General features: G+C 40.9%; 1 protein-coding gene across 1 annotated transcript; it reads right to left on the bottom strand.

Moving 5' to 3' along the window:
* Positions 1 to 267: 267 nt before the first annotated feature.
* Positions 268 to 10,379, bottom strand: LOC113108630 (NADP-dependent malic enzyme-like). Its single transcript, XM_026271859.1, has 15 exons — positions 10,190 to 10,379; positions 9,453 to 9,637; positions 8,649 to 8,782; positions 8,363 to 8,512; positions 8,107 to 8,182; positions 7,880 to 8,041; positions 6,840 to 6,943; positions 6,474 to 6,583; positions 6,271 to 6,368; positions 6,017 to 6,130; positions 5,715 to 5,820; positions 4,783 to 4,925; positions 4,485 to 4,658; positions 4,260 to 4,358; positions 268 to 1,307 (listed from the first exon to the last, which is right to left on the bottom strand). The coding sequence occupies exons 2-15, from the start codon at positions 9,630 to 9,632 to the stop codon at positions 1,146 to 1,148; spliced, it is 1,812 nt and encodes a 603-aa protein (XP_026127644.1). The 5' UTR covers positions 9,633 to 9,637; positions 10,190 to 10,379; the 3' UTR covers positions 268 to 1,145.
* Between the last annotated feature and the right edge of the window lie 7,540 nt (positions 10,380 to 17,919).

The raw sequence follows: 17,919 nt of genomic DNA, 5'->3' as shown, positions 1-17,919 counted from the left end.
ATGTCACCATATGGACTTCATCAAAAGTGAAAATGTGTTCACTGCAGAGCTTGCAGTTCCAAGTTCCACCCACTACAGATCTCCCTCTCTGGACTAATGAGTGGGACTTGAAGGTCCAACTACACTCTAAGGCAATGAAACATAACAATGAAAATTATACAAATTAATGGAGTATTAGAGTAATTGATCATGTATATACATATGCATGAAAAGAAAAACTATAGGACAATATAGCAGCTCATTCTCATTAAAAAAACATAAAACCCATTTATTTTTTTCAACATTTATTTAAAAGTCACTGTCCTTTCAAAATCTCCTTGAATATCTGAAAATATAATTCCATAGTTTGTGCGTTACTAATAAGCTAAGCATATTTCGAAATAATGAGTAATGTTAAAAACAATTCCACACGCTGCAATGAACACATACAGTATATAGCTTGCTTTTCAGGTGGACACTTAAATAAACTGATATACTCAAGCTAACAATTTAGTGTATTCATTGATACATGACAATAATACATTTAAAATTAGAACTTTGGCATAGACAACTTGTAAAAAAAAAAAAAAAAAAAAAAAAAATTGAGTTGCAAAAGGAGTCAGTTCATACTGCAGTCAACTGGATACCTACTTTAGCTAATCTACCTAACCAAAATCCCTTTTCATACAAACATTCAACCAGGGGAGACAGAGTTATTTCCAAGTGGCAGTCGCTGTACAAAAATAGTTTCTCCCTACATTGATATTTGTATTTCCTGGAACGCTAAATATTTGGAGTGGATAACTAGTTAGAAATAAAAGAAATTACTGACAGAATGCTTACTAATAAACCGGAGAAGATCACTAATTCAGTAGCATGATTAACTGGGAAAGTGCTTGTTACTGCTTTAAACAGCTGCATTTTTTCCTTTTAAACTGAATCACTGTTCTGAAGACAATTTGCGCTTGAATGAACACTGCATACTTTTATCGCTGTAAGCCCTCAGTGGATACAGTTCATCTTGTGTCAAGTCAGTAGGAGCAGCTATGGTTTAAGGATTGGGTGGACTGGAGCTGGAGTGTATATCATCATATGATTATGAACAGAGTAATAAGGCATGTGACTGAAATGATCATATTTGTTTTAGTGGGCTGTGGATGAATGATCTAGACGTTCTGAACTTTCATGGCATCCTTGGGCCAGCTGTATGAATCCAGAGTGAAGGAGTCGTAGTCAGAGTTATAGACTTGGGATAAAACAAAGGCCTCTTTATCTTTGGGTTCAGGGTACCAGGAGGCAATGCCCTGTTTGTAGGCATGGTCCACAATCTGAAGAAAAAGAGAGGTTTGGGAAGAAAGAATGAAACATAGTGAGTGAATAGAGTACAGTGTGACAGATTTGCCAAAGTTTACTATTAAAAACCTATGCAAAACTTTCATCTATTTTAATTCATCCATTTGTGATAAGTTTCATTCATTTGTGATGACGTTTATTGGTATTACAGGGAATATAATTTACAGTATGCCATAAAGTTTACAAAAATTTCATTAAGTCTTTTCTAGACATTCAGTAGTTTTTCTTGAAGCTGATTATTGAGATGATTTTTCAATGTTTGATTCTGTGCTGATTTTTGCTCACTAATATTAGTGCTAACATATAAAAAAAAAAAACAGCAATTTTGTGTTTATTTGAATGCAGTAAATGCAGTGATATTATTACAACTTAATGTGCACCTATTATGGATTTTGGAAAATTACCTCTCATATGCAGTTTGTAACTGCTCTAAATGAATGAAAATATCTTGCAAAGTTTTAAATCTTAAAGTGCACCTTATGTAATGTTTTTGTCTATCAAAAGAAAGAGTCGACTGAATAATTAAAACGAGTCATTTTTATAACAAATTCCAAGCCGTTTTATGTTGATGTCAACGTGAAACATTAGCATATTGCCTGCCCACTTGATGCACGTGCAGACCTAGGAAAACTCGAACCCCCCTCTCTCAAACATTGTAGCGAAGCCCTGTGGATAGTATAATGTCGAGAAGACGCTGTGCTGCAGTTTGCTGCAGTTTTTTTTTAAAACTAGTTTTATGTCATATGATTCTTTAGAAATCGTACTTCTATGCTAATTTGTTAAGGAGACTAGGTGGATTATCTCCAATCAGTTTTCACTGTCATTCTGTAAAAACCTTAATAAATGTAAATAAAATGTGTGTGTGTGTATAAGAACTGTGTTGTTATTGTTAATAAAAAATCTTAAAGTGCACCTTATGTAATGTTTTTGTCTATCAAAAGAAAGAGTCGACTGAATAATTAAAACGAGTCATTTTTATAACAAATTCCAAGCCGTTTTATGTTGATGTCAACGTGAAACATTAGCATATTGCCTGCCCACTTGATGCACGTGCAGACCTAGGAAAACTCGAACCCCCCTCTCTCAAACATTGTAGCGAAGCCCTGTGGATAGTATAATGTCGAGAAGACGCTGTGCTCTGCAGTTTTTTTTTAAAACTAGTTTTATGTCATATGATTCTTTAGAAATCGTACTTCTATGCTAATTTGTTGCTCAAAAAACATTTAATATTATTTTCAATGTTGAAACCAGTTATACTTAATATTTAGTTGAAACTACAATACTTTTTTCAGTATTATTTGATGAATAAAAAATAAAAAAAGAACAGGATCAGGCATGTGATCAGCTAGAGACAAAAAAAGAAGGAAAATATGACCACGCTCCAAGCCACACCCAGCACTCATTATTAAAAATATATATTTTAGCACATTAAAAGTTTTATCTTGTATTGAACGGTCTCCTCTTTGTCACTCCATATCACCGTGCTGCGTATGCTCTTCTGTGTCCTCCGTGTCAGAAGGATGCGCTGTTTTATTTCAAATCAAAGCTAAATACACATAAGTTGTTTTTCAATGTCAAGGAAGGATCCTCGGAAGCCCGTATTTCGAGGATGCTACATCATCGACATCCATTGAAGGATTGTTCCAATGTCGAGGATCCTCGGAATTTCAACCAAGGACTTAGTCCTTCGTTCGAAGAATATCCCATACACAGGAAAGGATGCATATGTGTATCCTTCGCGCTCTTCGCGCTCTCAAATCACCCACAATCCTATGCGCGCAGCTTTGCTATCTAGTTCAAAAATGTCGAACTTTAGCGTAGTCGGAGCGTCACGGTTTTTATTTACGTTACCAAACATTTGTTATAATTGTAGTAAATATAAGTAAAGTTTGACGTTTAAATGCCAGTACAAATTACTACCGTATTGATATTGTAAATTATACAAATACAAATTGTTAACTGAACCGGACCTGTCATTTAACAATTGGTTGCGTCATCGGCATTTCTTTTATAAATAACTAGTTAAGTTGTCCAAAGTTATTTAATGATACCATACACAGCATTATTCAAATGGACCTTTTCACTGACGTAATGACGCAATTACGTGCACTTGCTAGCCTGTTCCATTTACGTGTTCTCCGTTTGCTAAAGGGGAGTCTCGCCTAGCCTCTGAAGGAAGTGACTTGGAAGGATCAGTCCTGCCAAGGAAGTATCCTTGACATTGAGAAACGCCTATAGAAACCGTGCATCCTTGTGGCGCGGACGACACAGAAGAGCATACGCAGCACGGTGATATGTAGTGACACAGAGTAACCCTTTAAGGTCATTTGTGTGATTTCAATGATCATGCAGTAACAACTCCCAGCCCCCACCCCCCCAAAAAAACATAAAATAAAAAAATCTGAACGTTACACGAATCACATGGGTTGTCCCTCAAAGGTCCGAAAATACGGAAATCCGTAAAAAAAAAAAAAAAAAATCATATCCCTGCAGGATATATATACATTTTAATATTTTGTAACATTATAAAAGGTCTTTAGTGTGACTTTTGATCAATTTACTGCATCCATGTTTACGTAGTGTAAATTGCTACATTAATCAAACTCTATATTTAGCATGTCTTCATTACATATTAAATGGATGCCGAATTGTATATCTGAATTAAATCTGTTCTGTCAGCTAAAAAATTCAGATGTTGTATTAATGATTTTTAGTACACTATCATTAGTGCAATCATGAAAAAGTGACTGAACACTGTACAGCCCTGTTAAATCTGACCGGACTTATAACCTACTTTGCTATTTTAATAAATCTCTTAATTTAGCATGATCTCATTCCATATTTCTTACAAGTGCCAAAATGTAGAGTTGGCTAATAAGACCTGTTCTTGTGGTAATCATCCTCTACATATGAGAATGGCTACTGACCTTAACAGCAATTTTGAAGGACACTTCTCTGATGGTGTTCAGAGGAGGGTACAGTCTGCCCTCAGCCAGATGCTCCTCAGTAACCATGTCAGAAATCGCCTAGAGTGAAATCAAAGCCCTAAATTTAGCTTTCGCTCTGGAAATAAATTTGCAATCAAGGGTTTTTGCCCAGAACACACAATCACTTTTTTTATTGTTGGCTCTTGAGTCTTCATGCTCGTATACCTCTGCTGTAGTAAGGAAAATGTCATCTGAGATGTGACGAACACCACAGGCGATGACCCCCAATGCTACTCCGGGGAACACATAAGCGTTGTTTCCCTGGCCAGGGTAGAAGCTGCGCCCATCTGCCAAAGTGACCTTTTTAAAGGGGCTTCCACTGGCAAATATGCCCCTTCCCTGTGATACACACACATGCCCTTTAAACTGATGTGAAAAACTTGCTTTATGGGATGCTTTATGTGATTGTTCAAGTAAAGACCTCTTCAGCCAGTTTCATCCATTAGATTTTAGTGAGTATTACCTCAGTAAGTGTGTAACACTGCTCTGCAGTGCACTCAGCTTTGCTTGTGGGATTGCTGAGAGCAAAAATAATTGGACGTTTGTTGTAAGTGGCCATGTTCTTGATGATCTTCTCAGTGAAAGCACCGCCTATGGCAGCCACACCTGTAGATGATTTGAAGTTTGGTGTTTATTATCTCATAATTTCAAATAGTACAATTTTGCTGTATTTAGCATAATGAACAGAAATATACTGACTTTTGCTCAAATCTAAATGTTTTCTGTAATTATGCTCACTAGTGGCTTCAATATGCCATTGCAATTCACATAAGATGAATAGAAAATATTAAGAAGAGCAAAAAAGAATCATTCCAGCAATAAAAAAAAACACAGGAGACTGGGGTGGATTGTCTCCAATCAGTTTTCACTGTCATTCTGTAAAAACCTTAATAAATGTAAATAAAATGTGTGTGTGTGTATAAGAACTGTGTTGTTATTGTTAATTAAATGAATAAAATCATTTTAAGTAACTAAAAGCTGAAAAATTGTAAATATAAATATTATAATGGAAAAATATACTTAATTAAATATCTTCCTTATAATATGCTAATGTTGAACTAACAAAATGACCAAAACTAAAATAAAAATAAAGCTACATGCGAATATTTGTAAAAAGCAAAAAGTGCTCTTATTATTTTTATATAGTTACTATTATAGTAATTTATAAGATTTTGTATTGGCTTTTATTTTTGTTCATTTTAAGTTTAGTTTTAGTAATATTGTGATTTCATCACTTTACTAAAAAAAAAAAAAAAAAAAAAGATGCACATAATGGATTTACTCAAATTAAAATGAAAAATAAAAGCTAATTCAAACTATTAATAAGTAGTATAATGATACATATTTAAATATGATGACAACACTATATATAGAATGGGATCAGTCCTTCCTTACCAATGATAGCTGTGGGCTTGATGGTTTCCACCACTTCCTCTAGTGTCTTTAAGTGTGGATGCTCATGGGCAAATTCTTCCTTCTCGTGGTTCAGATGACTTCTGCCCTAATGGGCCACATGACACAAAATAACAGTTTTAGTACAACGCCTAATTTTGGAGGTGTTCGGATGCAATATATTCCTTTAATTTATGTTTTGTTCATATATAATTTTGTATATTCAGATGCAGAGTAGGAGGACAAATATACCCTGTAGGAAAGAAATGCCAAAAAAGGCAAACTACTGTGGGTTTGATTGTTACCTTGACAATTAAGCCTTTAGAATCCACCATCCAAATTCTCTTGACAGCCTCAGCATGAGGTACACCTTCCTTGGCCATGGCCATTATCAATAAGTGAGCAATGCCCAAGGCGGCCTGGTGATGTGACAAAACAAAAAAGTACACATCTGAATCCTGGAATAACTGGTGTAAGCTTAAAAGTATTTCGTAATGGAGCTTTTTCTTGTTATTTCTCAGTAGAAGTTTGTACCATCTTTCAATTGAGTTGACTTTACCTCTCCTGCTCCCTGAAATACAAACTTGTGGTCAGAGAGTTTGTTCTTTGTAATCTTAAGAGCTGCAAGGACCCCAGCAACAGCAACAGAAGCTGTGCCTGAGAAGATCATTTTATGAACAATTTTATGGCTCTAGTACTATAATTTTCCATGATAAAGAATGATAATCTTTATAGTTTTGGTATTTTAATGTGGATACTTACCCTGGATATCATCATTAAAGGTGCAATAACGATTGCGGTATTTATTGAGAATACGAAAGGCATTGCTGTTGGCAAAATCCTCAAACTGAATTAGACAATTCATCCCATACCTAAAACAATAGAAAACATTAATGACGACATGTTTGTACAGTCTGTAAATATTTCACACACATAATCTTCCCCTATAGTTAACTGTTAACTTAAGGTCCACCAAACCAAATCATTAAAACTTTTGAGATTTATTAAAAGGACCAACTGATTCACTTAAAAGATCTGGCTTAAAAGTACAACTTGAACAACAACATAACTAAATGATAAGGGTGAGTAAATCATCTTTCGTTTCAGATTTTTCTGTTTCAGACATACTTGTCGGTGACAGCTTGCATGAACTCATCAATGAGGTCATCGTAGTCTTTGCCCCTCACTCTTTTGTGCTTTAAGCCGATGTACAAGGGATCGTCTAAGAGGGTCTGAACAAAAACAAATAAAAATGGGTTAAAAAAGGACAACAGGGTTACAAATAGTGACAACTATGTTTGTAAACCCAATGAAACCTATGAACAATAGAGTATAGAGGTAGAGTATTCTTATTCAAAAGTCTGGGTCCAACGCATTTATGTAGCACAGATACATTAAAGGGTTAGTTCACCCAAAAATTTTTATTATGTCATTAATGACTCACCCTCATGTCGTTCCAAATCTGTAAGACCTTGTTTATCTTTGGATCACAGTTTAAGACATTTTAGATTTAGTCCGAGAGCTTTCTGTCCCTCCATTGAAAATGTATGTACGGTACACTGTCCTAACAAAACTGCAGTGGCGCTGCTGACGTACGATGCTGCTGACATGTTATCTTTATCATTGGGCGCACCAGAAAAACACATCAGCAGCGTCATACAACAGACCCGGAAGAGAAGACAATGCTGAATAAAGTCATAGTTTTTGTTATTTTTGGACCAAAATGTATTTTCGATGCTTCAAAAAATTCTAACTGACCCTCTGATGTCACATGGACTACTTTGATAATGTTTTTATTACCTTTCTGGACATGGACAGTAGACCGTACACACAGCTTCAATGGAGGGACTGAAAGCTCTCGGACTAAATCTAAAATATCTTAAACTGTGTTCCGAAGAAAAACAGAGGTCTTATGGGTTTGGAACAACATGAGGGTGAGTCATTAATGACATAATTTAGATTTCTGGGTGAACTAACCCTTTAAATTGATCAAAATGACAGTAAAGACATTTATATTATTTTAAAAATACAATTATATTGATGTAAAAGTGTAATAATATTTCACAATATTACTGTTTCACTGATCAAATAAATGCACCCTTGGAGAGCATAAGAGGCTTTCAAAAACATTTAAAGACAAAAAATAAAAATAATTACAGTAACTATACCTGATTATCAGTGCCCACATCCAGCAGTACAGGCAGGCACTGCTGAGGTGGCACTCCTCCACATGCTGTATACAGAGCTAGTTTGCCCACCGGGATCCCCATTCCATAGCTGCCCAGGTCTCCTAATCCCAGGATTCGTTCTCCATCCGTCACCACTATGGCCTATTAATGCACATACATTGAAACAACCATATACTGGCACTGACACTTTATCACTCTAAACAAACCTTAATGTCCTCCTCTGGCCATGAGTTCAGCATGGTGGCAATATGCCCCTTGTCATGGATAGTGATAAACAACCCTCTACAAGAAGAAAAAAAACAAAAACACTGTCAAAATCATATGGGCCTTATAGAGTATGTTCACCATGCAGCTAAGAAAAACTGGTCGGACTAGTCTAAGTGTTTATAAAGCATTTGAATTAGAATAGGTCTGGCTAAACAAGTTGTTCCAGGTCCTGAGCAATGCATGCATATACTTCACCTTGGTCTTCTGAAAGCAAGGCCATACTGCTGGCAGGCCAGGCCCACAGTAGGAGTGTAGACAATAGGCATGAATTCTTCAATGTCAGAGGTTAACACACGATAGAAAAGCTTCTCATTTCTGTCCTGCAGTGTCATCAACAAGATGTATCTGCAGAGTCAGAATGTTTTATTTTTTTAATTTAGTATAAATAGGAAATGGGCCAAGAAAAGTATCGTCACTGAGCTTTTCACTGGCTTTAATCATACAGAGTATGTACAGAATGTTTCAGATGAAGTTTGGTTACTTGTCGAGAGGGTTACTGCGTGTCTCGTAGCTTTTCATGACACGAAGCACTTGGACATCCTGAGTGAGGAAACAGGGAGGCAGCAGGCCGTGGATACCCAGCTGTAACCTCTCCTCCAGGGTGAACGCCATGCCCTGTTAACACAGCACCATAACTTTATTAACAACACGTGACAGCTGCAAATGAAAAAAAATAAAAATGCACTCCTCCTACAGTCTGTTTTAAATACAAATTACCACCCTGCAACTGGGTCTGCACTGGGCAACATTCCAGCTTAGGGTAGATGCATCACATGTTGGATCTATTTATTTCTGACCAATGGGAAGTAAGCATGGACACCCTCCCCTGTTAGATTCTCTGCTCACTGTTTACGTCTAAGTTTCCATCCATCGTGGCTTTAAAGTTCTACACTTCTCAATCATGCCCAGCCCTCATCTTGGCTTGAAAGTCTTTGCAAACAGGATATAAATTGCAAAGTAACATTTAAATGGACACATTTTCAAGACCATGCAAAACATTTTTTTTAGCTAAACCCCGGAGTCATATCCTGCATCTCTGCATTGATTTTAAGAAGCCTAAGTATATACAGAGCTTCTCCTCTTAATGCTTGGCAGAGGGGACAAAGTCTGTGAAGACTTTGATTTTAGATTCAAGATCTCACAATGCCACTTTCATACTTTCTTATCTGTGGGGACTTTGGCATTATTAAATGTTATAAAACCACATCAAAGCACCGGCTGCTGACAATCTAATAGCTGCTTAGTCACGTAGATCACGCAGAGTTTGAACCATAAAGATGCTTACTTTGTTCAAGTCAGGGTTCCTGGTGATATCATAGCCTCGTTTTTTGGTGAACACCGTGCCCTTGGAGTTCACGCCTGAGTGACAGACCCTCACTGCCCCTAAGACAGCAGGAGGGAGAGACAGGGGACTGGAGAAAACTCTGCACAGCGCCAGCACACTTTTACCCGAGAGAGAGTTCATGATTCCTGCAAAATAAAAACATTCAGGGTCAAAGAAGCTTATTTTTAAAAGCTCACTATACTGGTATGCATGGTTTGACAAAATGCTGGTTTGTTGACTGGTTTCTAGTCAGTAGACCACCTCAGACCAGCAACAGACTAAGATGGTAAAAACTGTTTTTTTGAACTTGTCCAGCTACTGTACCAACTTAAGCAGGGATTTCCAACAATATGATTTTACAATCACTGCATTGAAACTGAGGCATAAACTGTGGTTATCATTATAATTATTTAATTATAAAGAGCTGTCACGGTGCAACAAAGGAAAAAATGACTAATACAGCTTGTGCAAGTTCAGCATGTTCGTCCTTTCCAATCGTAAACAAGACCTTTAGAATACAAAAAACAACGCAAATGCATTATGTATTGTGATGTATTCGCTAAGCATCTTTAATTTAACATCAAAATGCGTTTTAGGATTTTTATATAGTTTCAGTCCAAATGCAGATTACTGAGAGGTTAAGCATTGTCATTGTTTTGTAATGAGACATTCATTTAGTAGCAAAGCCGCGTAATTACCTGAGAACAGCTTGTCCACCGGCAGCTTCTGCTTCACTAGGTTTAATCCAAACGCTGAGCTGCTGCCTGTCTCCTCTGACTCGCGTTATCTATAGATGATGTTGAAATCTACTGATAGAAACGATCCCGGTTTGTATGACATTTGACGCTTTCGCTTCCCAATGCTCACGCCTTGAGCCCGCCCCTTTTGGGCAGAAGCGGCCAATAGAACGAGGCGATGCGAATGACGTTTTTTCATACAAATTGTAGCTTTTGTGTGCCTGGTTCAGTGGCTTCCCAGTCTTTTTGTTTATTCAAATGCTTGCATTTAAAATATGAGTGATGAAAACGGATGCTTAATCACGTATGTCTAACCAAATTACCATGCTCGAATATGCTTTACAAAGAAATTATATAACAATATATTTTAATCTACAGACATAAAGTACACCTGCATTAAAACTCTGTGGACCCGGTACGGTCCAAAAATAGCATGGAAAATGTTCCAGTTTCATTTGCAAAGCCTTACTTATATGGTATCAGCCCATATATGGGTTCATTTGAAAGCTTAGCTGTTTTCTTTACAAAGAATACCATTAATTGGGGTTTTATGATTCATAAAGTAGTAAAATTAAGCCAAGAAATATATTTTTCCCCCACACAAATTTCTGTCTAATGATTGCGAATAATTTTTCATAAGAATGTGTATTTAAAATATTTTTCACAAAACAGTCAAGTCATATATCACAAGAAAGCTCTCATTCTCAGAAATCTGACGATGTTGATCATTTTATTGTGTCACAATCACAGATCGAATGATCTTCAACAGAATCGCGAAAAATTCTCACCTCATTGCAAATTATTATTTATCCATCTTAGCACCACTTCAGTCAGCCGCAAACAGCCACACATACCTATATACTCGATACACTCTTTTAGATTAGAATCTCTTCTTTCAAACAAGACCATTTTTACGTTTCTGTGTGCTTCCATCAGTGAGATAGAAATCGATTTGTCCAAGTGCGCATCAGAGGGACAAACGGGCTATTGCACAAGACCCGCTCTGCATCTCATAAGATGTAGTGATGTGTCGTTCGTGAACGAATCGTTCTTTTTGAACGAATCTTTTAGGTGAACGAATCGTTCTCATTCACGTAATCCACTGATTCATAATTCTCGTTCAGTGAAGTTCCTCCCTCCACAGCAGCGTGGCGCTATTAGTAGCGTGCGCAGCTCCGTGAACCGGGTAACTGAACCATTTCATCCTGTCAAATAATTACTCAACCTCGAGCCAATAGCTTTCGAGTATGAGATGTGACAGAGTATGTGATTTGTTGAATGTAGTGAACGTGTACGCCCTTCAATGAACGAGTTTGAACTAGATCTAGAGATCTTATCATTCTTGAACGAAACGACTAAACTGGTACCCATGTCGTTCGTGAACGAGTTGAATGATTTAGTACATCTCGTTCGTGAATGAAATGACTGAACTGGTACCCATGTCGTTCGTGAATGAGTTGAATGATTTAGTACATTTAGTTCATGAATGAAATGACTGAACTGGTACCCATGTCGTTCGTGAATGAGTTGAATGATTTAGTACATTTAGTTCATGAATGAAATGACTGAACTGGTACCCATGTCGTTCGTGAACGAGTTGAATGATTTAGTACATCTCGTTCATGAATGGAATGACTGAACTGGTACCCATGTCGTTCGTGAACGAGCTGAATGAACGGATACATGTCGTTCGTGAATTAAATGAACTGGTAGCTATATAGCTTATCTTGTTCGTGATATTTAGCATACAGAACTCCACGTTTAATCCCCCATTTATGAATGTGAATATATAATATACAAACTGTCTGACCAAACAATTAAAATGCCAATTAGGCAAGAAAACCTTGTGCTTTGTTCATCTGAACAACTTAATTAGACTTTATATATTGAATGCGATTATACAAACATTTTAATAAAGCCAGAACAGTTATTGTAACAAGTGAATATGTTCGTTGACTAAAGACATAACACATAATACACTCTTTTTTTGCCATCTGCTGGCATATTTTGTGTAATACGAAGAAATGAGCGCTGAATGAATCAGTGAACGACTCTGAACAAATCATTTTGGTGAACAAACTGAAAATGAACGAATCTCTTGAAAGAATCATAATTTCCACCACTAATAAGATGTGCCTAAGCGACTGTGTTATGATATATCGATCGGATCTCGTTTGTGAAACACTTTGTCCCTTCAGCTGTCAGTCTGAGCCGGGAGCTCCAATCAGAGGTGCTGAATTTGACACCTCTGCGCCAACAGCGGGGGAGGGAGTGGGCAGTGAGTGACCATTTCCTCCTCAACCGGGGCCGCGCTGGCCGATGGGATATTGTGTTCTCAGCTGTTTGTAAACACAGATCACACGCGGAAACGTCTGAGGAGATGCGTCGCGGTGATTATCAAATGTATAATAATCATACTACAAGTTATGGAGGACCACCGTCGCCGTGGAGAGGACAGGACTCGCATCTGGTGAGGCTATACGCGTGTTAGTTACTTTTATATATTTGATTCTTTATTTTGAAGCGTGGAAGCTTCGCTAAGAATAGGGTAAACTGTTTATTGACAGAAAAGTACAGTACATGATGCATCACAGTGAAAGTACAGTAAATAAACATGGATTATTACAGTACTGTTTGGATGAACATATATAAGTTTGTTGACATTCCAAAAGTCGTGTACTAGCGTCCGGCTCGCGGGTTAGGGCCGTTTCATAGTCAACGCATCTGTATGCATACGCGTCCCCGAGACTACGCATCGTTACGCTTCGGCCGCCATTATGCTTCGGTGCGTAGACAAATGTCTTCCTAGTTCCCTTATCGAGTCGGTCTCTCGACATTACATATGGGGAAATCCATTTCCTCGAAATTATGAAATCTGATTGAATAACTCTTTTGCTTGCAAATAGCCAATGGCGCCCTCGCCCTCACCTGATTGGCTGACAGCCATAAATATAGGTGACGGTGGGCGCCAAAACCCTCAGAATCTTTTTTCTTCACTTGAATCTGGTTTCGCCGTGGATTCACGCATACAGAGCGGAAAATTTTGGAAAATTATCCCCTCTCGCGTTCCGGTGATTTTACTTTTAAAATGTCTCTTTGCCGCATGTGTGGTGGGCCCATTGATTTCCCGGACGCACACGAGCAGTGTGTGCTGTGCCTGGGTCGGGCTCACGCAGAGGCGGCATTCGAAGGATCCGGATGTCGTGCCTGTGAGGAGCTTCCCATCAAGATCCTTCGTGCAAGGCTGGCCGTTACCCGTAACGGTGGCCCTGTATCTCCTGCCTCTCCCGCGCACGCCCCGCCGCAGCATGCATTAATACCCTCTGTATTGAGTCATCTCAGCGCGTGGGCGACGCTCCCCACGGCATCTTATTGGGTGATCAACACGATAAAACGCGGCTATACGCTCCAGTTCGCTCGCAGACCACCCCTCTTCGGCGGTGAGATTATGACAGAAGTGTCAGAACAGAGCGCCCCGCTGCTACGGGCAGAAATATCCTCTCTCCTGGCCAAACAAGCAGTAGAGATAGTGCCCGTGGAACGGAGAAATTCCGGTTTCTACAGCCGTTATTTTCTAGTTCCGAAAAAGGACGGAGGTATGCGCCCCATCTTAAACCTGAGATTACTGAACAAAGCGCCCCACATCACAGGCGCTTCCTGCGTTTTGCATTCGAGGGTGTGGCGTACCAGTTCAAAGTGTTGCCGTTTGGGCTCGCTTTGGCTCCCCGTGTATTTACAATATGCATGAATACAGCGCTCGCTCCCCTGAAGCTCAGTGGAATGCGCATACTGAATTATCTCGACGACTGGTGAGTCATCGCACGGTCGAGAAGCGCTCTCGAGGAACACAAACACAGACTCCTCGCCCATCTGACAGGTTTGTGGCTGTCTGTGAACATTCAGAAGAGCACACTGCAGCCGCGCCAATATATCACATTCCTGGGTATGATACTGGACTCGCGCTCTATGACCGCGAAGCTGTCAGAGCCGAGAATCCAGTCGATTCAAAATACACTAGCCCTCTTCGTTCAAGGCAGAGCTATCCCCTTAAGAACGTTTCAGAGGTTGCTCGGTCTGATGGCGGCTGCAGCCTCCGTCTGCAGACTGGGCTTGTTACACATGAGACCGCTTCAACACTGGTTACAGAGCCGAGTGAAGCCGCGGGCGTGGAGAGCGGGAACAGAACGCCTTATCATAACGCGTTCATGTCTCGAGACTCTGGCGCCTTGGTTCGGCACGAACAGGGTGCTGCTATGGGCAGATGCTATGGGTAGAGTGGTCAGACGTGTAGTGGTCACTACGGATGCTTCACTATCAGGCTGGGGAGCCCTATTCGATGGCAGACCAGCATTCGGTACGTGGACAGGGGACCAGACGCGCTGGCATATAAACTGCTTGGAGATGGAAGCGGTTCATCTAGCGCTGCAGAGTTTCCTTCCGTTTGTGAAACACCGTCATGTTCTCATCAGAACGGACAACACGGCGGTGGTGGCGTACATCAATCGCCAGGGAGGTTTGCGTTCGCGATCCCTGCAGGGATTAGCGAGACAGCTGCTGTTATGGACGGACAGGGTACTTCTGTCGATTCGAGCAGTGCACATACCGGGCAGTTTGAATTGCGGCGCGGACATGCTGTCCAGGGACGGCATTGTACACGGAGAATGGAGGCTCCATCCGCAAACGATAAATATGATCTGGAATCTGTTTGGCAAAGCGGAGATCGACCTCTTTGCGTCGCAAGAGAACGCCCACTGCCCTCTGTACTTCTCGCTGACAGCATCCCCCCTGGGGGGAGACGCGCTGTCGAGCCGCTGGCCAAAGGGACGGAAGTATGGTTTTCCCCCAGTCAAGTTAATGCCGCTGGTGCTGCAGAAGATCAGGGAGGAGAGATGTGCGTTGATCCTGGTAGCACCCAAATGGCCCAACCAGCCGTGGTTCCCGGAACTGGTGAACATGTCGCGGCTTCCCCCGTGGCGGATCCCGCCGAGAAGGGACCTCTTATCCCAGGCGAGGGGCACCATATGCCTCCCCAACCCAGAGCTTTGGGATCTGCATGTGTGGCAGATCAGCGTGGAGTATATCAGCGAGTGCTGCAGACAATAGCAGAGGCTAGAGCCCCTTCGACGATGCGTTTATACACTCTGAAGTGGAAAGTATTTGCTAACTGGTGTGTTGACAAAAATGAGGACCCCAGGAGTTGCGATATCTCCATTATTCTGACCTTCCTACAGGAACGTCTGGATGCTGGCAGTACCCCATCTACAGTGAAAGTCTACGTGGCCGCTATCGCCGTTTTTCGTGACTTGCTAGACGGCCATTCAGTGGGGAGGCACCCCCTGATAACGAGCTTTCTTCGGGGAGCTAGGCGGCTTAATCCACCCCGCCTTCGTCAGATGCCGGTCTGGGACCTGTCATTAGTGCTTAGTGCGCTGTCCAACCCACCTTTTGAACCAGCCGAGTTTAGCGACCTTAAAGTGCTCTCATTTAAGACGGCGCTACTGCTCGCGCTAGCTTGCGGGAAACGAGTGGGAGACTTGCATGCCCTGTCAGTGAACAGCGCGTGTATGCAGTTTGGACCGGATGATTGTATGGTCAGACTTTTACCCAAACGCGGCTATTCGGCTAAAGTGCTCTCAACGCCATTCAGAGCTCAGATAGTTACAATTCAAGCATTTTGCCCCGAGGAGGACAGTAATTCAGTGTCTCAGAAGTGCGCTTTGTGCCCCGTGCGTGCCCTGCGTGCATATGTGAACAGAACTAGCCAGTTTCGAACTTCAGAGCAGCTTTTCGTCTGCTACGCGGGTGCCAAGAAGGGCAGCGCACTGTCGAAGCAGAGGCTATCACACTGGATAGTGGAGGCTGTGCGATAGTTTATGCTTCCCGGGGAACCGCCTGCCCAATCGGGGTGCACGCCCACTCCACAAGGAGTTTGGCGTTGTCATGGGGTTGGGCGAAAGGTATGTCTATTCAGGACATTTGTTTCGCAGCGGGCTGGTCGTCTCGCAACACGTTTGCGAGATTCTATAATCTGGACATTCCCTCGTTCGCATCACATGTGCTGTCAGTGCAGGAGGAGGGAGTTGAGCAGTCTTTGGACTAAGCTATGGGCACGCCCTGCCTAGCGCGTGCACTAGCCGTGGTTTCTACCAGGTCAGCGTCAGTTATTGTTGCAATAGCTGCGGTTGAGGTATTCATTCACTATCTAATGTGGTCCCTTTATTATGCCCGCATTATAAGCCGGCAGTGTATTCCCAAGCACCAACATATTGCTGCATTTTCCCCATATCACACCAGTGTTGCTTATCTGGGTGCACTGGATTACGATGGTGTAAGAGCTGATTTGGCTCTGTGCCAAGAGGTGTTTCAACCAGGTCCGGTACCCGACCTAGAGCTAATGCGCTGTAAGAGCTAGTGCTTATGCTCTTCTGTGGCTCGATGCGAGCTGGGCCGGACAGTATTTCCCACACGGCGGGGGTTTTATTGTTCCCCATACGTAATGTCGAGAGACCGACTCGATAAGGGAATGTCCCCGGTTACTCACGTAACCTTAGTTCCCTGAGAGGAGGGAACGAGACATCACGTAACCTGCCATGTGGAAAAACCTTCCAGCCTCATTACTCTCGTTCAGTGGAAGATTCTGAGGGTTTTGGCGCCCACCGTCACCTATATTGATGGCTGTCAGCCAATCAGGTGAGGGCGAGGGCGCCATTGGCTATTTGCAAGCAAAAGAGTTATTCAATCAGACTTCATAATTTCGAGGAAATGGATTTCCCCATACGTAATGTCTCGTTCCCTCCTCTCAGGGAACTAAGGTTACATGAGTAACCTGGGACGTTTTTGAATATTGACGCGCCGATTCACGCAATACTATGCGTTGTCGGTGGGGGCGACATTGCAAGTATTGTACATTAATTCAAGTATATTGTGTTTACAGAAGAAGAAGGTTTGAATACATTGGCGGGCGAAGAGGAAAAATTATGCGAACTTATACGTATTCATCCACATTTATACGATAGTTCATCGGCAACAGAATACACTTCTCTTCAGTTGCCATTGTGATCTGAATATCACCCGACTCTACTACCCCCTGTTGCGTGAGCGGTGTATTGCATACACGCATCACCCGTGACGCTTGCGTTCACTGTTTAGACTATGAAAGGGAGCGCGTCGCACGCGTTGCTTGCTCACGTTTCTCGCGTTGTCTATGAATCGGCCCTTAGCCCTGATAATGCATCAAAACAAACAGACGGGACGCTGGAAGATGAACATTTACAGATGATTGAGAGCGGTCAGATCTCCCAATCATTACACCAGAAGGGACATAAATGAAATGATATGAAGCTGGAGATTGTGGATTCTATTTTAGATTGTGATAGACCATATAAATTTAATAATTTAAAGCAGTTTGCTAGTTTGACTTATCCTCTTTCAAAGACTGTTCAGAAAACACACACACAAAAAAAGCACATTGTATTGAGGTGGTTCATCATATGTGAAACAACATAAATAATACTATTTGTCACAAACAGCAGCTTTTTATGTAACTTCTGAGTGTTTTCTGTAAAATAATATACAGATATTGCATGTTTCCCCTCTGCATGTATGCATAGAAACATTTCATATTTGTGTAGGCGGAAATTGTATACAAAAAGGGTATTATTCCTTACTTCAGTTGGAATGGAATAACTTTT

This window comes from Carassius auratus, chromosome 9 (assembly GCF_003368295.1).
Source record: "Carassius auratus strain Wakin chromosome 9, ASM336829v1, whole genome shotgun sequence".
Taxonomy (NCBI): domain Eukaryota; kingdom Metazoa; phylum Chordata; class Actinopteri; order Cypriniformes; family Cyprinidae; genus Carassius; species Carassius auratus.
This window is presented reverse-complemented; position numbering and strand designations above follow the sequence as displayed.